General features: G+C 39.6%; 1 protein-coding gene across 1 annotated transcript in view; it reads right to left on the reverse strand.

Moving 5' to 3' along the window:
• The window catches only part of CACNA1H (calcium voltage-gated channel subunit alpha1 H), a 383,111-nt gene that overhangs the window by 60,688 nt on the left and 295,546 nt on the right, over positions 1-26,877 (reverse strand). Inside the window, 6 exon segments of the mRNA XM_074279700.1 lie at positions 3,835-3,925; positions 4,481-4,636; positions 8,482-8,599; positions 9,037-9,222; positions 10,321-10,472; positions 25,451-25,890. Of these exon segments, the coding sequence (XP_074135801.1) occupies positions 3,835-3,925; positions 4,481-4,636; positions 8,482-8,599; positions 9,037-9,222; positions 10,321-10,472; positions 25,451-25,890 (1,143 nt within the window).

A 26,877-nucleotide genomic window follows, 5' to 3' on the forward strand; every position in this document is an offset into this window, starting at 1 on the left:
AAGGAGCTGGTTTTGACCCAGACATAGCCAAATTTTTCAATAGTATTTTATACAATCTACCTATGAATAGAGTCATGCAAATTTAATTATATAATTAAGGATAGGAATAGGTACTATACTCTTGCAATTTCTTTGCTATATGGAGTTCCGAGATGATCTCCTTCGATCATATACATCAAGTACTTTCTCTGCCTTAGTTTCCCAGAACACTGAGTGACTAAGGGATTTTGTCCAGGGTCATATAGTCAATAGGTGTCATTGACAGGACTTCCTGAATCCAAGACCAGTTTTTCATCCATTTTATCTCACACTTGCTATAATTAATTATAAGGAATGGAAGATAGGAATTGGGCCTGTAACTTTATTAGTACACGGATGTTTGAGTTTCAGTGTTAGTCAGCATCTTTTTTACAACTTATAGCTAAGAATGAGCATGGGATAGTGCAGCATCTTATGTGTTAGAAGCAGATTTAAGCTCAGGTTTTTCTATCTTTGATGATGCCTCTAGGGTGGTATTATGTGACACTGTCTATCTATTAGTCATATTCACTTTTAATTAACATTGTAGAAGAAATAGCCCTGTTCTTAAGCTCCAAAGACCTTTTGGATTTGAATTTTGGCTTTGTCTCTTTTACTAGCTATGTGCTAATTAAGTGAATCTCTGGTCATCATGCCCATTTCTCAGCCTCCAGAACCTTAAGCAACACCCTGAGACAGAAAACTCTGATAGATGTACTTTAGTTATATCGTCTAAAATAAAAGCCTTGTACCACTTCCTAGCTATCTGTAGATCATGACCCTAAGCAAATACCCCCTTTTATGCTCTTCCTACTTCTTAGCTATCTCAACATTATGCCCCAGACAAGTGCCCTCTTTTCTATTTCCTTTGATTTCTACCTTTTCTCCAGATATGGTCTCCTCCCCTATTAGAATATAAATTCTTTGAAAGCAGTGTGCTTGCTTGTATTTGTAACCCCACATTTAGCACAGTTCTTGGTTCTTAATAAATTCTCTATCTGCCCATCTACAGGGGGATTTGTGTTTGAAACACACAGAAAGTAAATAGTACTACATGAATTTGAATTCAGGGCTTCTGACTCCAAATTTGGGGTCCTTTTAAATTAGCTACCAGACATAACTCTTTGCTTTAAAATGAATGTTTATGTGAAGGAAGGCAAAAGTATTTATTAAATATTTACAGTGTTGTACTCCAGACACTAGGCTGTTTGCCCTGCTAACTAGTTCAATTTAGTATATAACTCTGTATGTTACAGGTCTCTGTGCTTATGTAATTGTTTAATAGGTGATAAAGTCTTCAGGGACAGATACTGCATTTTATTTAGACTTTACTATAATTCTTTGTACATATTGGATGCTTGACAAACATTTTTTCTTTTTGTTTTTGTATTTTGTATCCCCAACATCTAGCACAATGACGTGTATATATAGAATTGGTGTTTAATAAATGAACTGAATAGAATTAGGCATACCTCATGATAAGTACCTGAGCCTCTGTGTCTCAATAATTCTGGCATCTTTCCATTTTGTCTTTTTTTATCTTTGTCACCAGTAAAATTCTTTTGAGAAACCTATCAGGGAAGGAAAGTGGTAGCTACAGAGTGAAGATCTAAAAAGATCTTGACAGGCTAGAATATTGGCCCTAATCTAATAAAATGAAATAGAACAGAGACAAGTATAAAGTCTTACACTTGTGATTTAAAAAATTGCTTCACACATACAAGCAGAGAGAGAGGTATCGTTAGCAGTTTGTCTGGAAAAAGATTTGGCATTTGAGTAGAATGAAACCCTCCAGAGATGAGGCAAAAACTGATAGGTGGAATTGGAAAAGCTGGGGAAGGGGCTTCTTCTCCCCCTCTGACATAAGTTTTAGTGACTTGGAAGTGGACATTGAGTTTAGAAGAGAAAAATAGAAAAATCCTGGAGTCCTTTCTATCACTCCTGGTATCACTCTCAATGGTTCAGGGTCTTACAACTTTCAACTGAGAAATATCCAAAAAAATAGGGAAGGGTTCAAGACTGGCTAGAGAGTGCAGCCCTGATCTTGTGACATAGCACTATCATGGCCTGATCTTTGTTTATTCTGTGTTTGAGTTCTTAGGCTGTTGCACAAAACTTTCCTGAGGACAAAATCACATAGGAATACAAAGAAAGCCCCTGGGGTAACCAGAGTCCTTATGGCCATGCTGTGCTTCCACAATGGAGTTTCTCTGGTCTCTCTTGTTCCTCCGGTTCCTGAAACACATGATCTGACCATGGCAGTGGAATAGCCTAAAATTCAGGCCAAAATCCCTGCTGTTAACTGTAAGTCAGGGACATTGGAAACTATATGCTAGTCAACTTACCTACTGGTGGCTTCCCTGGGGGAGTTTTACAGATAGAAATGTGAGGAATAAGGTTTGGGATCAAATTGATAAATTTTGATATTGAGAATATCTACTTATTTAACATCAAAACTCTAGTTGTGTGTATAATCATTTGGATTAGTAATCTAATCCTTGACTAGAATTGGGGATCAGGGCTTAATATGGGATTAGGTAGTCTCAGAGTGAGAGAGATGATTGTGTCCTCACTAGGGCTACTGGCCACCACCTATTGTCTTCCTTGTCTCACTAATTAAACTGGTCATTGCCAGTGATCCTGACCTATGTTTTGCCACTTGACCCAGGTGACTCAGGAGGAGAGAGTGAGGCTGGTGACTTTGTACAGTTCTGCCTCACTTAAATCCAGTTCAAGATATCACCTTCTTCTGATGACACTGGTCCTCTTCAAGAACAAAGGATGAACAACAACAAACTGATCTGCCTTCTCCAATAGGGATAAGAGCCTTGGAGAAAAATCAGGAAGTCCTGGTGGCTACCCATTGCTAGCTCAGAAATGATCACCTTAAGGCTTACATCTTCCTGGATCGGAATTTCACTTCTGTCTCATGGACGATAGAAAATTTGGGTAACATAGTGTAGTGGATAGAATGTTGGACTAGAGGACCTGGCCTCCTGATCCTGCCTCAGTTTCTATGTGTGTGACATTGGGCAAATTCCTTAACCTCTCTGAATCTAAGTTTTCTTATTTGTAAAATGATGGGTTTGCATTTGCTGACCTCTAAGATGTTTTCCAATTTTACATTTATGATCCCAAAATCCAATGACATCAAGATTTCTCCCTGCTTAGTATTCATGATCTAGATTTGAAATTAGCTATAAGAGAAGTTTCTTATTATCAGTTAGGAAGAACTTCCACCCACCGACACCAGTGAAGAATCCTCTCTTACAAAATAGCTCAGACAAGTTTAGCCAGTAGCCCAGGTTACAAACTATACGAGTGTCTGATTTCAGGAAATATTTAGATGCAGAGTCTTCCAGATTTTCATTTAGTCCCAGAAGATATTCTACCAATGAAAAATTACTTTTCCTAGGATGTTTTGGGTTTGAGACTTAGCTCTATCACTAATTTATAGTGTGATCCTGGATAAATAGCTGTCTTGGTCTTCAGTTTCTCTTTCTGTAAAATAAGGTGATTGAGCTATATGATGCCACATGTGTCTAGATCTGAAATTGCACTTTCTGTGTTCTAAGGCCTCTCCAATCTCTGATAATCCATGTTATATGTTTTAAAACCTTTTTGCAGATTTGCTATTCAATGAGTCTATCAACTGACTGCTTTCACTGCCACCAGATCTTTTTATCAGAAGCTAATTTTGCCTAGAAGTATGCTGGGCACTATGATGGAGATAGGGCCTTTTTCATTTTTCAGAGTCCCTCACTCATAGCTTCCCATGCCTTTCTCCACATCTCATCAACCTCTTAAAAAATGTACCTGTGGCACGCAAGTCTCTCAGCTTTTCAAAATCCTCTTCGAAGTTGGCTGATGTCTTGTCCTCATCTGTGTCAGATCTATTTGCATCCCCCTGCCAACCAAGAAAAATAGGAATCACTAGCTTTATACTTTGTTTAGAATATCAAGGAATGGAAATGGTTGTATAGATAAGATGACTGAATCTAGCAAGTATTTTCTAAGCACTAACAGATAGTGGAGATAAGTTCAGATTTGGCTCCTGTCCTCAAGTAGTTTACAAGTTGTGTATAGATAAAGACAACCACCTTGGCTATAGAGCAATACATCCATAAAGAGGTGGTTCAAAGGGGAGGAGAATCAGTAGTTGTGTTATGTCTGTAGGTTGGGAAGATGGGAAGGATTGACTAGGGAAGTTTACTGGAGGAGGTGTTGTAAATCTTTGACACAGCCCCAGAATGAATCCCAACTACATCCCCAATCAGGACTAGTCCACTGATCATAGGGTTCCCACACAGCACATGGCCATACACACACATATCTATATACATATACACATACATTTATAGCTATATACACACATATATCTATATTTATTTATATAGAGAGATATATAGATATGGGCTCTAGAATGGGACATATCTACATGTCCCCATTTTTTGTCCCTCACCTCTGCCTGGAAGCCCTCCACTAGGATGGCTACCAGTAAGTTGAACAGCACATAGTTGCCAAAGGTCATCAGCGCCACAAAGTAGAGAGCAGCCCAAGAGGAAGTGGAGGCCATGCCATTATAAAGCACAACATTCCAGTCTTCTTGGGTGAGAATCTGTGAAGAGACAGAGAGTGATTTCCCCATTTCCCTGCAGCACAGAACCAATGGATCACTTTTTGCACAAGTGGTATTCGAGCCATCTTGATGAAATGACTTTGAACCCAATAAGAGTATTTTGAGGTCCCACAGAAATCTTCCTAAATGTGGGACAACATTGCTTTAGTTACTGTCTCTCCAGATCAAAGAATATTCCCCATCCCCATCCCAGTCCCCCCATGAGCTGCTGTGGATTTTCTATTTAAAGCAGAGCTAACGAGTTAAAAAGAAGTTAAAGAATTGTTAACAATGCTTAATCAATTGATTCACATTCATTCAATTTAACAAAAATTTATATGTCCCTATTTTGACTAAGGCAGTACTCTAAATGTTGGGGCTACAAGGAAAACAAGTTAAACAATCCTTTCCTTCAAGGAGCTTATATTCTCCTGGGAAGAAAAATACACATATTATTTGAGGGTGGGAAAGAATCTTAAAAACTTTGTGGAAGGGAATATTAGGGAAAATTTCCCATAGGCTATACCTAAAGTGAGCCTTGAACATCCTTAAAAGGAAGGTAAGAATTTGGAGAAGGAAAAACAAGAAGACAGCAAGTACCAAGTACCATAGGGGAGAGAGAGTCTGTGTGAAGATATGAAAATTGGAGATAGAATGCCAAGTTCAGAGAATGGATGGTAGTTTAATCTGGCTGAAATGAAGAAAGCATGAAGGGAAGAAATGGTCTGGAAATGTAATAAGGTCAAAAGAAGGCTTTAAATGCTAGCCAGAAGAGTTTATATTTCATGCATGAGGGAGAAAAGGAGCTACTGAAGGTTTTTTTGAGCATGGAGTGGTGTGGTCAAATCTGGGAAATTATTTTGGCCGTGTAGAGAAGAGATAATAAAGAAGTGATGAAGAGCAGAGATGGACTGGGCTATTGCAATAGTGCCAGAAAAAGGTAATGAGGATCTGAGACAAGTGAGCAACCCTGGGAATGGAGAGAAGGGGGATAAAAGACATGTAGGCTGAAAGATAAAACTTGGAAACAGAGGGGAAATGGAGAAGAAGAGGGAAGAGTCCAGGATGACTGGATGATGAAAACCTGGAATACTAGAAAAATAATTATGTCATCAACAGGAAGAGGGATGTTTAGGAAGAGAAGTGGATTTAAGAGACAAGAGAATGAGTTCCATTCTCGTCATATCAAATCCAAATAATTAGTTAGAATAATAAAGAATAATGGTCCACAGATTAGATAAATAAAAGGCTATAAATAAACAATTTATTTACATCTTCTAAAGCCTTATATTAGAATATTTCTCCTTTCAACTCTAAATCCTTTTTTCTCCCTTTTTTTCCTCTCCATTTTTCTCTTTCTGTCTTCCTTTGTGTGACTCCTGTTTTCTTTGTGTCTAATTTTCCTTTTCTATAGCTATTTGTTTCTGGCTGTCTGTCTGTTGCTCACTTTCTCTTCCACTGACTTCTTCTGTGATAGAAAGAAGATCAGGACCCAAGGATATCTAGCCTCAATTTTTTATGTTAGTTTGGTCAAGTTACTTGAATTTTCTAAGTCTCAGACTAGGTGATCATTAATGTTCCTTGCAGCTCTGGATATTTTATGATTCTTTGTCTACTGATAGTGTCAAAAATGACATCTCTTTCTCCTTGGGTATATAACACAGAATTGAAAGCAGGAATATCTTGTTGATGAGTTTTAGTTGAACAGGACTTTAGTTTACAAAGTTATTCACCATAGAGAAAACATTTTGTAGTTTATAGTTAAAATTTTACAAACATTAAGTTATCTACTACAGAGCTAAACGTAGGAAATACAAACATTTTTAAAATGACAGTTCCTGTCCCCTAGAAACATATATTTATCTGAGGATATGACATGTTCACAGATAAGTATAATATATAATTGGGAGTGGAAGGGTTGAAGGAAAGATGTAGGCAAAATACTCTTGGAAGAGCTGAGATTTGAGAGAACACTGATTTCTAGATGTATTGTGTCATGGGAAGCTTTGAAGAAGATCCATCATTTACGTGAACATAAGGAAAGAGCTGCAAAGTAGAGATAAGGAGGAATGCATTCTGGGAGAGGGACATATTTCCAGTTACAAAACTTTTCACATATTCTCTTATAACAATCCTGAAAGGCAGGCTCTACATGGATGAAAACTTCCATTTTTAGAGTTGAGGAAACTAAAGCCCATGTGGTGCATTTAAGGGAGAAGCAAGACCAAAACCCATCATTGTCTCCAATTCCTTTCTACTATTATGCATCACAATCTTCACCTTTATTTCATGCCTTTACTGTGGTGAATGGTGGTGGTGAAGGTAAAGATAGATCAATCACTTCCCTAGATGCCTAGAAATGTAGCTAAAGTATGGCTCTCACTGAACAGCAGTTCAGTGATCCCAGTTTCAATACAGTCCAATTTGCCTTGTTGGAAGATACCCCAGGATTTGCACAAAAGCATAGAATCTCAGAAATGGAAGGGCGCTTGGAAGTCATCATCTTGTTCATCCAGGGCAAATAGAAATCTTTCCTATGTTTAAAAGCTAGACAACAACTTGTCAGGAATGCTTTAGAAGAAGTTCTTAACCAGGTATTGGTTGTATAAAATGACCTTTGATATACCTCTCAACTCTGATTATAATCACTCATATTCAGTTTGAATGCTTCCAGAAAGGGAATTTACTATTTCATTAAATCACTTGTTCTATCATTACATAGTTATTATTATTAGAAAGTTCCTCTTTATGCTGAGCCAAAGTTTGCCTCTTTGTGATTTCCCTTCATTGTACACTGGTCATAATTCTATTCTTTGGGATCAAGAACAACACATCTGTTCCTTTTCCTCCATGACAGCTTTTTAGATATTTAATGACTAAATGTGTCTTTACCAAGTCTTTTCTTCTCCAAGATAAATATTCCTAATTCCTTCAACTATTTTTATATCACATGTTTCCCTTCCTCTCAACTGTCATTGCTGCCCATTTCTAGCTTATTAAAGTTCTTAAAATATGGAACTCTAAATCAGAACAATGCATTTAAAATCCTAGTTCCTTATGTAAAAAATTTGGTATATAGTTGGTGAAAATTTCACACTAATATAAATTTAAGCTAGGGGAACATTTTTCTATGGAAAGCCATTAACTAGTTTCTTCATGTCTGTATTTCCCTCATCAATAGAAGGTCTCACTAAAATTTTTATTTTATTTTTTTTCTATGTCTCTATAAAGTTCATATTTCCCACATTTTAAACAGATATATAGGAACATAAAACATTTTCGGTTAGTAATTACAACAAATTTGAACAAATATATTTTCACTAAGTTTATGGTGAAGAGATGGATGGGAAAAATAGGGGAAAGGGGAGAAATAAGAGTGTAGAGAGAATAAAGAAGAACAAGGAGAAGGAAGGAATAGTGGGGGAAGCAGAGAAAGAGAGAAGGAAAGAGATAAAGGAAGGAGAGATATGGAGGCAAAGAGAGAGATGAGAGAGAGAGGGTGTGGGGCATAGGAATAGACAGTTTTTTATCCCAAAGGCATCACATTATTTGAATTGTGAATAATAGTAACAGTAGGTTATCACTGATCATCAATGACCCATTGAAACACAATATTACTAATTACCTATTTTTCCTAGCTCTTCAGCAGTTATAATCCTTAAAACTAGAGGTACCCTTCTGAGGGGAAAAACCACAGCAGCCTACTATAAATGGGGATTTTGCTCTAGGCTGAAGCTGTGAAGGTCTTGGCAGGAACACCCTTGAGGAACAAAGGAAGTCAATCAGAAAGCTGCATATGGGGATGGTTATGACAAACCTACTCCTGCTAAGGTCCTAGACTTTACCTGGAACACAGTGACAATGGCCCAGAGCAAGGAGTCAAAGTTCTTCCTGTCCGGGACGGTGTCTCCAGTGTCAGTTTTCAAGCTGAATTTACACCCAAAGAGGTGCATGCCCAGGATGCTGTGGGTGAATGGAGTTGAGAGAGTCAAAGAGCCATGAATCAGTGTGGGATGAAGGGAAAGAAAATCTTTGAATATCAGGGAGAAGGAGAACACCCCCAACTAGGGACACAGCCATAGTGGAGAAGAATGGACCTTCCCTACCAACCTTTAACTCTTTTTCTCTTTTAACATTTAGAACTGACACACAACAGAATTTCAACAGGAACTGCCTGGTTATCTCACTATTTGTATCTGAGATTTCTCCCAATTTCCCGGGAAGATTCTCTGCTGTGGACCTGCTCTTCTTTCTGCTTTCCCTAATCATATTTACTCAGCACCATGGAAAGCAAGAGGTGCTGTTTCCTTCCTCCTCCCCTCCCCCCCCCCCCATTGGCTTTTGCTGAGCTTTAGGAAGTTGTGTGCAGGGTTGGGGTCAAGGCTGTGGGGAGAGGTTACCTAAAGATAAAGATGAACAGCATCAGCAGCATACAAAAGGTGGCCACATTGTCCATGGTCTTCATCAGCACCACCAGCTGTCGTCGAAGGGCTGGCATGAACCGAACCAGCTTCAGCACCCGAAGAAGCCTAAAGGTGCGGAGTACTGATAGGCCTCCATCTGACTGCCCGATAATTTCCCAGACACTTTTGGTAAAAGGCACAGGTAAAAACATGTCAGTAAATTAAGTCCCCTTTCATCTGTCTATTTATCTATAAGGATTTATCTTCAAGTTACAGCTTGAGTATCTTGAGAGCAGGGAAAGGACTGCTTTCTAGTTTTGTATTCCCCAGAACCTAAGACAGACATTCACAACCTATATGGTACTTCACAAAGAAGGCATCTGATAAGTTGTTGAACTGTATTGGATTGTTCATCCCCTGATAGCCAACTAGGTAAAAGCCTACTTCTCTGGGGTGGACAGGTTTTGATTAACTAAGAATACTTTTGTTTAAGCAAAGAATGAATATCTTTCCTGCCCATGCAAAGATTATTTTGAGGCCCCTGGGAAATACTCAGGCTTAGTTAGCATATCACTTCCTTTAAAAAAAAATTCCAGTTTCACAGATCCACAGAATGTTGGGATTAAAAGGTTCACTTAGGGATCCTTTAATACAACTACATTATTTTTCAGTGAAGGATACTGAGTTATGGAAAAATTAAGTGATTTGCTCAATGCCACACAGCTGACAAGTGTGACAGCCAGCATTTGAACTCATATCTTGTGATTCCCAGTTCAAGACTATAACTATTTATTTTGTGTAAATTACTTTCCCCCCCCTATTTCCTTAATGGTAAAAATTGGGTTAGGACAAGGTCTCTTTCAGCTCTAAGTCTTGTGAGCCCATGGCCAAATTTTTTGGATCGCTACCCCAATTGAGTTTGGGAAATATTTAAAGTTTCTCACAGATTTCAGGAGCCCATGCTTTCTTATCTGGGTGAATTCTGGAAAGGAAACTATCTGATTTTTGTTGATTCTGCTTTCAGTAGAAGTCTTCTGAGTCAATGTTTCTTACCTGCCTACCTGTTTCAAAGGAAGAGGAAAGATCTGGTGACCAGAATAAAGTTTTATACTGAGGATTGGAGGATGTCACAGATTCAGGCATTGAAGCCACTCTAAGTACTTAGAGCTATACTTCTTGATGTCCAAAGAGGCACCATTGGATTCAGATACTCCTGGAATCTTCCTCAACTTCATGGCATTCTCATCTCTTGCCCCATTCCCCAATCATATGGATAATCACCTGATAACAACGATGATACCATCAAAGATATTGTAAGGATTCCTGATGTAGCCCAGAAGCCCAAAGGCCAACAGCTTCAGCAGCATCTCCAGGGCAAACATGCTGGTGAAGACGATGTTGCTGATCTCCAAGGCATTGGTCAGCTCTTCAGGCTAGGGAGTACAAAAGACAGTGGGTCCCGTTGTTGCCCTAAGAGCAACCAAGAGCCAAAAGGTCCAATGGGATAGGTGTCCATTATGAACCAAATGAGATAATATTTATAATGTACTTAGCACAATGCCTAGCACATAGTAGAAATTAAAATTTTCTTCCTTTCTTCCTTCTTTCCTTCCTCAAATGACTGAATGAAAAAGCATTTAAGCATACACTATATGAGAAAAAACTATGCTAAGCTCAGCTAAGCCTTTGATGGCCCTTCTCATCTGCACCACAATCTCTCCCTTATTCATCCAGTCTCTTGCTATCCTTTGATTGTTTCTCCGGTGAGCATGTCTCCTAAAATAGAGAAAAACTCCCTAAGAGCTGTATTGGCTCTTCTCTTCCTCTTCTCTATTCCATCCTGTAGTCAAGCTCATCTCTAGGAAGGAAGCTACTTCCCAAGAATAAAGGCACACAATGATCATGTAGAAGGTTACCTCATTGGTCAGTTTTTCTAAACAATTTCTCTTTCTCTTTTTACTTAACTTTGTCATACAAATTGACTCCCTGGGATGAGAGGGGACTCTTGGACCACAGGGAAAGGAATAAACATTTTTAAGGATCTTCTTTGTACCAGGCATTGTGCTAAATAAGTTTTGCTTTTTAAAAAAGAGAGTATTATCTCATTTGATTAGAGAATCTTTGATCTAGAGCTGGAAAAGATCTCAGAGGCCAGCCATCTAATCCAAGCCCCTCATCTTGCAGATGAGGAAACCAAATAGGGAGTGAAGACTTGCTCCAGGACCATATAGTAAGTATAAGAAGAAAGATTCAAATCCAGTTCTTGCTACTCCAGTTAGCACTACCCCCTACTGTCTCACACTACTTCTAGCAAGTACTTATATTTGTTGAATAAATGAATGAATGAATGGACCCCAACTTTATCCTGTTTGACCCAGACTATACCCCATCCAAAATTTTTAGTAGAAACTTTTTAGTTAATTAACTACCATACAAAAACAAGCAAGCTGATGCTAGATGACATGAGTTATTATTGGATTAATTGAAAGTGAGTGTAATTAATCATGTAATTAAATTCATGTGACCTTCCCACATGGATTTTTGACCATATGGCTCACTATTGAAAATCTTATGGGTTCAATTTCCTGATTTTCTATAGGGGAAAATTCAGACTCAGAGCAGGGGAGTGATTTGCTTGAAGTTAATGCCAGAGATACCACAAGCAGCCAGATATCTCAATGGTCCTCATTACTCACTTATATTCTTAGAGTATAGGCTTCAAAATACCAACCATAATGCTTCCAGGTACTTGTCAAACAGTCTCTGGGAAAAAGGTGTAGGTGAGTTGTGTTTTCTATGCTCTAAGAATCTATGTAAGTCCCTAACCATTGACTAGGTTGATCCACAGAAGGCCATCAATGGTTAGTACCACAGACTCAGAGGTTAGAATGGGTCTTGGAGGTCTACCTACTTCAACTCCATCAATTTTACAGATAAGTATTTTTATACCAAAGTGATACAGACATAAAGTAGCGGAGTTGAGATTCAAACCCAGTTTCTTTGATTGCATCCAAATTAAATTGAATTTAACCTTCTTCAGTTAGAGCTCCCCATAAGCTCTGATGGCTTGATATGCTCCAATATTGATCCTAAAAGAGTTCAATCCAAGGCTCTTCAAAGACAGAGGGCAATGATATTGAGCTCAATGTGAGCCCAATGGTGAGCAAAGCACTTTTGGTAAGTTTTCTCAGTCTCTTCTTTAGTTTCTTCCTTTGTAAAATCATGGGTTGGATTAAATGAACTAAAATATCTCCTTTAGCTGTGTATCCTCTGGTTCTATGATACAGTAAAGTTATTCATTTCATCTGGAAATCCCAGAGTATTCTTGTTCTGTGGATGAACACTGATGGTGTGCGCATTCGTTGGCACCAGAAGCTATTTTTAAAGTTCAATGGCACATGGACACTCTAGATCCTAAGGCAAATTCTCCATCCTTCAGGGCACACTATGTGAGTATACAAAGATGGCCATTAGTAGGGTGAACTAAGGATAGAGGTCAGGTTTCTGTCTTCTCCAGAAACTACTGTAATCCACTAGACTATAATGAGTAATTATGAGGATTTCATTATTTATGTCCTGTTCTTGAGCTGGGATCTTTTCCAAACCAGCTCTGTTTATCCAGAATTCTCAGGACTAGAAATCAAGCTAGAAAGCATGCAGAAATAGACTTCTCCAGAGAGATTTCATAAATCTGACCTCAAGTGTTCTCTAATCATGTAAAAGCTAGGCCTGGAGAGGATCCTATTCCAACCTGTATTTAAAAGAGTTTGGAAAGCTTTGGAATCTAGAGTGGCAAACAACAGGTGTAGATAAAGGGAAGTCCCTGAATGTTTTTGAGTAGGGGACTGCCATAGTTTAAGATCTATGCAATAGGAATACTAATCTGCCAGTGTGTTAAGGCTGGACTGGTCAGGGAAGGGGTCAGAAGCAGAGAAACCAGCTAAGAGCTTATAATAGGTATGAGAAGGTGAGGGTTGAATAAAGTGGGGCCCATCGTTGGGGAGAGGAGAGGATGGGTAACAGATGATTTGAAAAAAAAATGAGAGAATTTTGTGAATGTTCTAGCCTTGAAAATGAGGCATGAGGGAGGGGTCATAGACCACTGAGACTTTTATTCTAGCTGCCTGGGAGTATGGTGATGAACAATGCTTCTTTTTAATGACCTTTCCCAAAATTCTCAGTTCAGAAGTCTCACCTGCCCCTTAAAAAACTCACTTCCTGAGATCACAGACATGCATAATGGGTGATAGCTCAGATATTTTGTGCTTCCCTTGCTGGAGGCATCTGAGTTTCACACATACACTCACAGAGATTGGGACTGAGAGGAGGTGGAGCAGGTGGTGTTGTTAACACAGCTTGTCCCATTTAGTAGTTTGAATTGTTTCTCCTGGGTGTATAAAGACTGAGTCTTCTTGAGATAAAGAGGAAGGAAGCCCTGCCTCCAAGCAGGGACAGACCTGGAGTGCAGTTAACTTCAACTATAAGGATAAAACAAGAGTTAATTTTTTCCTCAATTGCTTTCCAAGTTGAAGAAATCTCCTAGAAGGCTTTGAAACACTTGTTAAGCCAAAGGCAAAGGAATCAATACTCCTGTTAAAAACAAATTTAGGATCCATAGTTCAGGAAATCCATTTCTGCTGAGGTAGTGAATGTGTATCCTCTCGATGATAGTTTTCTCCAGTCTCTACCAGCCAATGCAAGGCAATCATTACCTGGATCACCTAGACTATCACTTCCCTGTCCTATACAAGATCCAAATCCAGATTAACCTGGCTTGTAATATCTCTTGACAAGACCATCTCCCTCCTGATTCCTCATTTGGATTTCTCTTTATTTCTAAGGGTCTAGGAGTATCTCTATCAATGCTCCCCTTCCATCATTTCTCCCTCTTTTCAAATCCCAATTGCTGGAAAAAACAGGCTTTTTGATGTTATAAAAAGAACTTTGAACTAGGAGCTAGGATCCCTAAATTTGGAATTTAGTTCAAGCTCTGACACAAGTTTTTAGTATGATATGGGACAAATGATCTTCCTTCTCACACATATTCACATTTAGAGGTATAAGGAACCTGATCTTAAAGGCCATCTTTTGAACCTTCCCTTCCTCAAGTAACAGATAAGGAGGCTGTAGTCCAAAGATGGTCAGTGTCCAGAAAGGGCAATTCCAGGTTTTGGATCCATGTTCTTGACCCCAAATCCACACATTTCAGAGTCTTGATTTTCCTCTTTAGTAAAATGCAAAAATTGGATGAGCTGATGTCAAGGTCCCTCCTGGCTTTGATGTTCTCTGTTTCTATGTACATTATCAACACAGACAGACTCCAAGCTGATTTTAGCTTCAGAAACTGTGAGTTGTATGACTTACAAGATCCCTCCAGGCTCTCTGATATGGAACAGTATCTATTACCAGGATGGGGACATTCTTGAAAGCCTTTAAAAATGAAATCTTAATAGAACAGTGTTTTATAAGAGCACTTTTTACAGTCAAGGAAGAATTAGGATGGAGTTATATCTACTTCTGAGCTTTGATGATGTCTGGGAAAGGAATGGATGTCCTTATTATTAAGAGTTTGTTAGCCAAGATGATTCTCCCTCCCTACTAATGCAAAGTGGAATTTTTTTAAAGATAAGAGAATCATAGAATTTTAGAATGTCAGAACATAAAAAACTTTAGAAATTACCTAATTTTACAAAGGTGAAAAATGGGGCTCAGGGGTGATAATGACTTCCTTGAGGTTATGTGGAAAGTTAGTGATAATGCTAACCTCAGTGTATTTACTTTCACACTATGCCCTCAAGTTGAATTTATGACAAATACTAGGTGGCACAATGGACAGAGAGAGTGTTTGGCCTGTAGTAAGGAACACCTTCCTTCCTGAATTCAAATATAGCCTCAGACACTTCCTAGCAGTGTGATCCTGGGCAAGTCACTTAACGTTGGTTGCCTCAGTTTTCTCATCTGTAAAATGAGTTAAATAAGGAAATAGCAAACCACACCAGTATCTTTGCCAGGAAAACCCCAAATAGGATCACAAATGGTCAGAGGCAATTGGAAAATAAATGAACAACAAACAACAATAACACATACATGTTCTGATGTCAAGCCTGGATTCTTAAATCTAGGTTATGACCTGTGAGACTGGCACTGCCCCTGCTCTGTCTTGTGCCTTTTTGATTTTCTTCCCCCCCCCCCCCATTACCAACTTCTAACTATTTGGATTTCCTACCTCACTCCTCTCACAGGGCCCATGCAGCTGCTTAGTCACATAGACCTAGGCAAAACCAGAATGACTCTCTAGAGAGTGGGCCAGCAAAATAATTTGTTACTTGATCCACTCCAATAGTTTTCAGAATAGGACCCTCTAGACTGCATGTGAGTGTGAAAATCTATAAGTTTTATAGGTGGTCTGATGATTGATTTCCTATTACCAACATTTTCTACTTCCTTGTCAAGCATCTCATTTTTGAGATGCTTTCACCTCTTTGGCCTTCTCCTTTGATTGGTGAGTTCATTTCTGGGAACACTATTTCCTCAAGTGTCCAGGCTATCTATACTCACTTCTCCCTTGGTTCCATTCTTGAGTATTTGGAAATTTTTACCTACTTACTAGCACTCTTAGTTCCTTTTATTCCCCTACTCCCTTACCTTTTTATGTCTGTTCTTTTTGAGGGTAGAGACTATCTTTTTGTTTGCATTTATATTGCCATTACTTAAAACAGTGCCTGGTATTTGAAATGTGCTGAATAAATTTTTATTTATCTATCTATCCATCAATCAATCAACACCCTGGCCATCTGGAAATTACCTACTTAAATGTTCTTTTATGCAGAATCCAAAAAGAAGTCTCTTCTTTTCCTGCCTAAAAAACTACTTCTGATCATCAACATTAGGAACAGAAAGCCTGTGATAAACTGTGATTCTTAAGATCCTCCCTTTGTATTATTAACACTAATTTTAAATAAAATCCTAACCAGTTTGAAGATCTAATTTTCTAGTCTACTATAAATGAAAAAGCCAGCTACAGAGCTGCTAGAGGCAGATATAGTGAAAATGAGAGGTTACTTTTGAGAGCTTGGAAATAGAGAGAGAAAAAGATATTCAAAAGCAGATCCAAGAACTCAGAAAGCACAGCCATTATTGAAGGTTACAGATGGTCCTTCCCACTTTAGTAGCCAATATTGACAAGGCTTAGTATTCATTATGAGATACTAGGTATCTACAATATTTTATGACTTATAAAGCAATCTCTCTGTTCCTCAAGTAAGTAATTCCTAATTCTGGACATAGTCATTACCTGTTCCCCTTTCCTGTAATTCTCTCTCTTTGCTGTCCATTCCTGGCTTCCTTCAAGTCTCAGTTTTCTGCAGGAAGCTCTTTCTACTCCTCCTTGATCTTAGTATCTAGTATTTGAAATTAATCCCAACGTATCCCATCAATTTCTTGTTTGTAGATAGTTATTTACATGTTGCCTCACTTGTTACATTGTGAGCTTTTTGAGAGCAGGGGCTATATTTTACCTTTTTTGTTTTTGTTTCTTTTTGTATCCCTACCCCTTTTGTATCACCCTACCAAGGTGTCTCATAAGTAATAGATACTTAGTAAAATTCTTATTGACTTGCCTAGACTTTCCTTGCAACGATGTTGCTAGGTAGGTGAGAGCAAATGCTAGTTTCCCCATTTTGCAGATGAAGAAACTGTCTTAAAAAAGATGAACCGATTTGACCACAGTCACCCAGCAAATAGCTAATATTATATATCAGACATGTGCTAAACACTACATGATTATCTCATTTAATCCTTACAATTAACCTGAGAGATAAATGGTATTATTCTCTTCATTTTATAGATGAGAAAACTGAGTTAAACAGAGACTTGGCCAAAGTCACACAGCTAGTAAAATATCCTACCCTGGGATACTATGAGGCTCAAATAAGACACTGGATTTGGGGATGCACTTTGGAAAGCCTGATTATTTTAGAAAGCAACGGACTTAATAGAAATGACTAGAGTGAGCTGATGAGTTGAAACTTTTAACAGGACAGTCTTTAGATGCCGGCACAGATTAATGTTTTCATCTCCTCCTCTGTCCAGCATCCTCTTCCCGCCCCCCCCCCCCAAAAAAAAAAAGAGTGGCTTGCTGCCTGATTTTGTATTGAATCCAGGCATGAGGGATACAGCTTATTATCCTGGTTGCTTAAGTTCATACCCCTGTTCTTTCTCTTATTTTTCTTCTCCGGGCTTCCTGGAGAACAAGGTCTGGGAATAGGCCGTGCCCTCTGTCCTACAGACCCGCTGTGACTCAGTTGCTCTGGAAACAATCACTGTACGGGGCCTGTTGGCTACACAAAAGAACTATTCACAGGCCTCCCGCCTGGGGCCGGACACACAGAACAGTTGTCAGCTGTGAAAAATGTCCAGCCGAGAGCCTCCAATTTAGGGCTGTTTGCTGGGAATAATACATTTCAGGATCACCATTGCCTATGTTTCTTTTGCCTTCCCCGATCAGATTGGAGTCAAGCAGAGAACAGAAATCAGAGTCTGCTCGGATGCAGACAATTTACCTTTGAAACGAATGCCCTGGCTCCTTGAATGAACAATGCCCCACAACCTTCTAATTAGCATTTTTTTTTCTAATACAGTGGGACGACAGAACTGGGTCACTCAAGCCCATACATCTGCCCTGAGAGGACATTTGACTCAGAAGATGGCCTTAGATTCCACAGAAACTCCATTCCCTTTATTAGCAAGTGAAGGCCTCTTCTCTAGTCTAGGCTCTGATTCAGATCTGGTTCCATCCCAAAGGGTTTAGGGCCAGTGTTGCTCACTATGTGGCTAACAACTGTGACCTGAAACCTCACAGAGCGCAGACCCTGGCTTGCTGGGCCATCCTGAGGAAGCAGGGATATCCTTACAGGAATACTGACCTCTCAGACCCAATGTCAGATTACCTGATGGTCACAGTAAGCATATGCCTGGGAGCTCCCAAGAGTTTCAACCATATTGGCTTCCATTCTCTGAAACCTACATCACAGATTACATGTCAAACCATAGTGGAATAATTTTGGCCTTTCTACACATCACTTTTGTCGCAGCTTTTCGGCATGGGCCGCATGTTCTGACCTAGTGTTGAATGTAATAATGAGTAGTAATGTAATAATGGGTAGGGTAGTAAGTTTTTTGGTAGTTATGATCTCTAAGGTCTTCTGGATCTTATCAAACTGAAATTTAACACCACTTCTGTGAGTCTTAGGGCAACCCAGATTGTCTGTCCCAACCTCCCTCTCCCTTATCTTCTTCCCTTCTCCCTCTCTTCCTCCCTTCCTTCTTTTCCTTCCCTCCCTCCCTCCTTCCCTTCTTTCTTTCCTTCTTTTGTTCCTTCCTTCCCTCCTTCCCTTCTTCCCTTCCTTCCTTCCTTTTCTTTTTTCTCCCTCCCTTCTTTCCTCTCTCCTTCATCTTTCTTTCTTTCTTTCTTTCTTTCTTTCTTTCTTTCTTTCTTTCTTTCTTTCTTTCTTTCTTTCTTTCTTTCTTTCTTTCTTTCTTTCTTTCTTTCTTTCTTTCTTTCTTTCTTTCTTTCTTTCTTTCTTTCTTTCTTTCTTTCTTTCTTTCTTTCTTTCTTTCTTTCTTTCTTTCTTTCTTTCTTTCTTTCTTTCTTTCTTTCTTTCTTTCTTTCTTTCTTTCTTTTTTCCCCTACCTTCTTTCTTTCCTCCCTTCCTCTCTTCCTTTTCCCCTTCCTTTCCTTCTTCCTTTTTTCCTTCCCTCCCCTTTTCCTTCCTTTTCTCCCTTCCTCTTTCCCAGTATTATACATGGGTGGGTTGGGGTCAAAGAAGAAAGTACTACTCTTAATCATAAGCAAGGGAAAGATTAGCATCACCATGTAAGTAAACAGAAAATGAACAACTCAGAAATTAAAGCCAAGGCAGCATAATTAACCATCAAGTAGTCATTCTGAATTCATGCAATGAATTTCAAAAAAGAAGGGATCAGGAAGAGAAACTTGTGAGTGGAAAGGTGATACAGTGCAGCCCTTGGGGTCAGGATGATTTGAGTGCAAGCCCTCCCTTAGACACTTATTGGATGCATAATCAAGCTTCCTGGGACTCAATTTCCTCCTTTATAAAAAGAGTGAGTTGGACTGAATGACCTCTAATGGAAAGCTTCATGGGAATGTAATTCACAGGCAAGCCTCATGGGTGCACTGTAAGAGACATGGTGGTGTAATAAATAAAAGACTTACTTTGAAAGCAGGAAGAGGTGAAGGTGAGTCTTGTTTATAATAATTAGTAGCTGTGTGACCTCTGACACTAAATCACTTGATTTAACAGTCATTTAAACTCTTGGTGACACCAAGCATCTCACTAAGCATCTAATTAAAGATTAAGCTGTCCAGTGTATTGTTGAAGGGAGTTTCCACACCAAGAGTCCCTCCCCATTACTCATTGAAATAACAGGTGAGCAGCAAAATGAAGGGGTTGTAGAGTGAGGGCAAGGGAAAAGTATATGGGAAAGCTTAAAGTGGAGTGATGAAACGGAACAGTTATAGAGATGGCTGTTATCTGAGACTAATATCAAATTATCATATGAGGACCTAGATGTTAATATAATGGGTTGGTTTAAAGCTAAGTGGCAGTGGGCAGTAGAAACACTTGAGTTCAAATCTGGCCTCAAAGACCTACCTACTAGTTGTGTGACTGAGCAAGTCACTTAATCTCTATTTGCTTCATCTATAAAATGGAGATAATAAGAAAACCTGCCTTTGTGTTGTGAGGTTATTGCATTGAGTTGTTATAAAGACTAAGTGAAATGATACTTGTAAATTACTTAGTACAATGCCTGATATAGGGTAAGCACTATATAAATGTAAGCTATTAATTATCATTAAAGTGAAGTTCACCTGTATATAAGAGCTACACAACCTAGGGTTTATAGCATCATAGATTTAGAGCTGGACAGAATCTTAGAGGGCATCTTTCTGATCACTGTACAAATAAGGAAACTGAGGCGCCCAACTGGCTATATAACTGACTCAAGGTCACAAACATTTTTTAAGTCTTAAGATAATAAATTTAGTGGTGGAGGAACCTCTGTCATACACAGGTTGCAAGTTACAAGCTGGATTTGAATACAGATCAGCTATTTCCCTGCTAAGGTGTCACATTAATTCTACACTGTAATAAGCTCATGGGTTAGGGAAAGGTTGGGAGTGGATATGTGGGCATGTACGATAACTCAGCTTCTGCCCAAGTCTCAAGTATCACCCACTGAGAGGCAGAGTAAGGTGGTATAGAGTAGTAAGACCTCTGTTCTAGTTCTGGCTCTAATAGTAACTTGATTTCTACGTTTGAGTAAGTCACTATATCTCTGTTGGCCTCAGTTTGCTCCTCTCTGAAATGGGGATGATGGTCTCTGCCAAATTTCCTTTACCAGGCGCTAATGAATGAATGTTGTTGTCTGGAGGCTGCAATAACTCCATTTGACCACAAGGGGGAACATTGGTACAGCGAAATTAGTTAATTGCTTGCGCTATCAGAACAAGACTTTGAGATTGGGCTGCATTGGTAAAACTGAGGATTGTTAGCCTGGAGTGCTGATAGAAAGGAGGACTGAGTTCCTTCCTTCCTATACAAAACACCACAAGATGGGCTTAGACATCTCCATTGTTTCCCATTCTAAGTCTCTTTTATCTGGCATGGCTGAGATTTGGACCTGCTCAAAGTTAGGGGATGATCTAGCTGATCTTCCCTTCTTGCTCCAGGACTGTGCTTGGTTTATAGACATACCGTGTCATGAGCTTGTTTTGAGTCAGCCTTAGTGTGAGGATGAAATAGAAGAGGGCTCAGAATAAGCCAAGGATCTAGAAATGGCCTTGCCCTAAACCCTTAGGTAAATTATGCCCATCTCTGCACCTCATTTTCTCATCTCTAAAACAGGGGATGGATTAAATTAATTCAACTTTACAAGTCTGTTTCAACCCTATTGCGAGTCTATAATTTTATGATAATTTTCTTTCAAAATATTTGCCCAGGACTTATTTATAGGGCAAGGTGGATCCTTGCCATGTAGGTCCATGAATCTTTGCACAGTGGATGGGTGAGGGTGCAGAACTAGCCAATCAAGCCAAACTCCTGCCAGTTCTAAAGTGTCATTGTCTTCTTCTTCTTCTTCTTCTTCTTCTTCTTCTTCTTCTTCTTCTTCTTCTTCTTCTTCTTCTTCTTCTTCTTCTTCTTCTTCTTCTTCTTCTTCTTCTTCTTCTTCTTCTTCTTCTTCTTCTTCTTCTTTTCTTCTTCTCCTTCTCCTCCTCCTCCTCCTCCTCCTCCTCCTCCTCCTCCTCCTCCTCCTCCTCCTTCTCTTTTTCCTTCTTTCAGAGCATTTTCCCCTGTTATGCTCCATCATCTCACTCCTTTCCTATTTCATTATTTACTTTCAACACCAGAAATCACTGACTAGACTCAATGTATTCAAATCGTGAGCTTCTCAAAGTCAGGATTCATTTCTCCTCATTTTTTATCTCTTTATAGGCCATAGTCTATAGACTCAAACTTATTGCTTGGGTGCCCCTTCTCTTATCTGCTTTCCACAGTATTGTATAGGACTGGGGACCTTGTACACAAGTTAGGGCATGGTGGCGAGGGATAATCTACATGAAGACTTATTGACTGACTTTCATCATTTTGAAAACTAAATGAATACTAATAAATTCTATTAAAAATCCTAGTTAAAAATAAATAAATCCTATTTATTCACCTAAATAATCTATGAGAGAACTGTTCATTCCATTTTGCAGAAGGGGAAAACTGAGATGAAGAAGAAATGAAGTGATTATTCAAGATAACATATCAAGTTAGTGACAGGGCTAGAACCTAGGTGTCCTGACTCCTGGACCTGGATCTTTTCTCTAGAACATCATACCTTCTTTCTGGATCATGTTGCTCACAACTGAGCTGTTTGGGGTGAAACATTCTCTCCTTTGGCTCAGTCTTTAGTTGTGTCTTTCTCCTCCACCTCAACATACAGAGATTTTCAGTTTATCTGGGGAAACAGCTTCCTTGGAAGGGAGGACATAATTTGTAGCTGAAGGAAGTTCAGGATTTTGTGGGGGAAATGAATGAGTCAATATTCTTTTTCCCTTCATCTCCCTAGAAATTTTTTTGAGTAAGGAACTCCTAGTACAATGGCTGTCTAAGTGACTCATCACTCCCATTGTCTCTACTCAACCCACCATTAGCTGAGAGCCAATTGACCAGTTCAGAGAACATTCTGTCCTGGGCTTGTGGACTATTGTTTCATTGTTTCCCAAGACTGATCTAAATAGTAGGCCTTGCTCTCCAGTCTCCCTCTCTTGAACAGTCCCCCTTCCTTCTGTGTACTACTGAAGGACTCCACTTAGACCTTCAGCATCTGAGATGGTGGTAGATCTGAAGGGGGAGGAACTCCAACATTGTTAAGCACACAGAAGAAGAATCAATTCTGTAGAATTTTTGTATTGGAAGGAACTTTAATGACCATGAAGTTCAACCCAAACCCCAAGGAAGACCCATTACAACCAACCCAATAAGTAGCTATCTAGCTTCTGACTGAAGGACTTTAGTGGAAGGAAATTTGCTACCTCACCAGGCAATCCACTCAACTTCTAGTCGACTCTAATCCATGGTAATGGGTAATTATTTTGATTATTACCAAGGTAATCCTTAGGACAGCTGGCTGTTGCAGTGGATAATACATTTTCTGATCACATATCCTTCTCATCCCCCAATCTTATACTTGTAAAACAGATTCCCTCAAAGAATCATAGATTTAGAACTCGGATTTAAAAAAAAATTATTCAGCCCAACTTGTCATTGTACAGGGGAGGAAATGGAAGCCTGGAACAAGCAAGGGCCTCAAGTCAAGAAAACTCATCTTCCTGAGTTAAAATCTGGCCTCAGACATTTAATAGCTGTGTGACTCTGAGGAAGTGACTTAACTCTCTTTGCCTCAGTTTCCTCATCTATAAAATGAGTTGGAGAAGGAAATGGTAAAACCACTCTAGCATCTCTGCCAAGAAAACCCCAAATGGAATCATGATGAGTCAGAAAGGACTGAAAAAATCCATGGTAAATTTTTTCCTGACTTTAAACCTAAATTTGCATCTTTGAGATTTCAACCCATTGCTCCTAGTTATGCCTTCCAGGGGGAACAAGCCCAATGAGTTTATTTCCTGATTCACATGATAGCCTTTCAAAAGTTTTAGTTATCAGGTTCCTCAAGCCTTCTTTTTCCAGTCTAAAAGCATCTCCCTTTTCTTCAACCCATTCTTGGCTGACATAGATTCAAGACTATTCACATTCCTAAAGGCCCTCCTGGACTTTCTCTACATTATCAATGTGACATCCAGAACTGAAAGGAATTTAGGGTTTTCTGACCCACACAGAGTACAGAGGAGTCAGTGTCTCCTGATTCCTATAAGCAATGTTGAAGATCTCAATGACTTTTTGGATTGCTGCATCACATTGAAGAAAGAGGAAGAGACTAAGCATTTATATAGCACCTACTATGTTTCAGGCATTGTGCTAAGTGCTTTACAAATATTATCTCATTTGATCCTTATAACAACTCCGGGAGGTAGAAGCTGTTAGTATTTTCATTATGCAAATAAGTCAACTGAGGCAGGCAGAGATGAATTGCCTTGTATAAGGTCACAAGTGTCTAATACAAAATGTGAACTTTGGTTTTCCTAACTCCAGGCCCTATGAAATTTGGTTTTCCTAACTCCAGACTCAGTGCTCTAACCACTGTATCACCTAGTTGCCTCATATTGAGCTGCTGATTCATATGGAACTTGCAATTCACTAAAACTATGAGATCTTTTTCTGATTGTGTTTCCTTCTCATCCCTCATCTTATACTTGTAGAGCAGATATAATATTCCCTCAAAGAATCATAGATTTAGAACTTGGATTTAAAAAATTATTCCCGACTTGTCATTGTACAGGGGAGGAAATGGAAGCCTGGAACAAGCAAGGGAAATACCAAGGTCACACTCAGTGAAAGATGGGAAGATCAGGGCTAGACCTCTAAAATCTTGACTCAGGCCCAGAGCTTTATTCTCATAATAGGCAAGTTCTTGGGATTTGAGGCTATTTTTCTTAGCTACAGTCAAGCCCTAAGACTGGAATTCTAGGCTAAGAATACTTTCTTAGGAAATAAAAAATGGACTAGGCAGGTAATTCAGGAGAAAACTCAAGAATCACAGACTCTCAGAGCTGGAAAGAGCCTTAGCAGTAAAGGGCGCATTTGGGTATTTCCTTTACACAATTCATGACAAATGGTCCTCTGACCTTCACTCAAGCAGGGTGAACCTATTCCTTTGTTGAATTGCTCTGACTGTTAATAAGTTGTGACTTTTGTTGAACTGAAATTCTTCCTCTTAACGTCTTTTCTTTGATCCCAATTTTGTCCTCAGGGTCCACACAAAAGAAAGCAGACCCTTTTCCATGTGACAACCTTTTAGACACCTGAAAACAGGGAGCCTCTTGTTTTTTCCAAGTTCCAAGTTACTAATTCCCTTAACCAGTGTTGGTATGGAAGCCTGAATCCCTCTTGGATACATCTATTTTCTGATGTCTCCAAGACCTCACTTTTTATCTCAATCTAGGTTCTCAGGGAACAAATGACTGTCTCTAGTGACAAGAGCGGTTGTGTTTTATCTATAGAAATAAACAAGGTGAAGGCAGTGGATAATGGGAGTCCCAAGAGCAATCCCAATGCAATTAAGGAATGTGAGATTCCTCCCTGTCTTGTCCCATGTCTCTAAGATCAACTTCCTGAAACAGAAAGCCCAAGGGACACTCCAGCCAATTTTTCCTGAGCACAGTGTTTGCCGTGAATCCCTATATTTTTCCTGGAAGGAAAAGGGGGATAAGATAGTTGAAGAAGAAAACAAAGTCCACATGCAGGTTTGGATCCCAACTCTTTGCTTCCTTTGATGCCCTCAGAGCCAAAGATGCTTCTGGTCCAAAGTCTTCATCCTTATCCAATCCCCAACTTCTAGGCTTAAATAGCCCAGGGAGTCCAAAGATATTTGAGGGTCAGAGAGACCAGTTGAAATAGCTATATGATTATGGACAAGTTCCTTTCCTACAATTTCCTCATCTGTAAACTGGGATTACTAATATTTATTATGCTTATCTCACAGGAGTATTATGGAAAAATGCTTTGTAAACATAAAATACCACCAATTGAAGACTCACTATTGTTCAAACATATTTCTTTTGTAAGATGGTTTTCTATGTGGCCCAGGGGATGGAGTAGGAAAAAGACCTCGGATCTCAGAGGAGCTGCTGTACTGATGCTCTGTTTCCAGCCTGGGATCCCTAGGCAGTGGACCCCCTCCAGCCTTTGCTCACAATGCCTGAAACAGATGATGCCAGCCTTACCTGCTCATGGTGTTCTATGCCCATGCTGAGGGTGTTGATCAGGATGGCGATCATGATACCTCGGTTGAAGTACTTGCTTTCCACAATCCGCTTGAGTTTGTTCCCAAAGGCTGCCCAGAGACAGGCCACCCCACTGCGGTCCCCTGCCTTCTTCCTGGGGACCCCTCCCCGCCGTCTGGACCCACTCTGTGGTGGGGCCTGCTGGGGCTGTTGGATGGGGTCTCGGTGGTCTCCATGCCGCAGGTCTTGTGTGAACTCATAAACACCATTGGTGTCGGAGTCATAGCTCTCCAGCTCACTCAGCTCAAACTCAGGATCCTCCAAGATGTTGGCACAGTAGGGACAATTCTGCAGTTCACATGTCAGCATGGCTGCTTGGGGACTGGGCAGGGAGCAGGGCACGTTCAGGCCTGACAGCCTACTGGGAGCCCTGCAGAGACCTATGGAGAGAAAAGCAGGGCTGGGGTCAGGGCTTTGCAATAACCCACATACAGCCATGTCCAGGCATTCATACCCCTCGAAGTGGGTTTGGTAACCATGGTGGTTCTGTTTATGGCCTGGCCCATCCCACAGCTCACAGAGAGGTAGAAGTTCCATTCTGCAGTGGATATTCGTGGTCTAGAATCATGGGGTTTAGAGCTGGAAGAACCCTTGGAAACCATCTAATTCAGTGGTGATAAACTCAAATAGAAACTGCCTCACATTGATTTAGAAAACCACAGATTCATATTATCCATGTTTTATATTTTAATTTATTTTTGTTAAACATTTCCCAAAGAATTTTAATCTAGTTTGGGCAGTACTTGGGAATTTTGCATCAGAGTTTGATGCATTTGAGGCAGTTTAATATCTTCATCTTAAAGATGAGGAAACGGAAGCTTGGAAGGCGTGATTTTTTCATTTTTCATTTATTATTATTTTTGCTGAGGCAATTGGGGTTAAGTGACTTGCCCAGGGTCCTCAGCTAGAAAGTGTTAAGTGTCTGAGACCAAAATTGAACTCATGTCCTCCTAACTTCAGGGCTGGTGCTCTATCCACTGCACCAACTAGCTGCCCCTAGGAGTAAGTGATTTATTTAAGGACAAAGGCAGATTTAATTGACTCCACAAATTGTGATGTTTCCCTGGGCCATACTATTGAGGGTAGAACTGAGTTGTCCTCAAGCCCCAGCAATGAGCAGAGAGGACAATTCCTGTGCATATAAAGGGCCATGTCAATCATGTCCAATGGAGAAGAGGAACAATTCTATGAGACAGATAGGGCAGGAGTAATTAACCCCTTGTTCAAAGGTAGAATCTGTGTTCTAGGGACATGACCTCAAGTGGTTCATTTATAAAATGAGGTAGATACTAATTTCTGAAAAGGATTTTGTATGACTGAGAGTCTGGATAATGGTTTGCCCAGTTGGTTGAAGAGGTGACTGTATT

Source organism: Sminthopsis crassicaudata, chromosome 1 (assembly GCF_048593235.1).
Source record: "Sminthopsis crassicaudata isolate SCR6 chromosome 1, ASM4859323v1, whole genome shotgun sequence".
Classification (NCBI taxonomy): domain Eukaryota; kingdom Metazoa; phylum Chordata; class Mammalia; order Dasyuromorphia; family Dasyuridae; genus Sminthopsis; species Sminthopsis crassicaudata.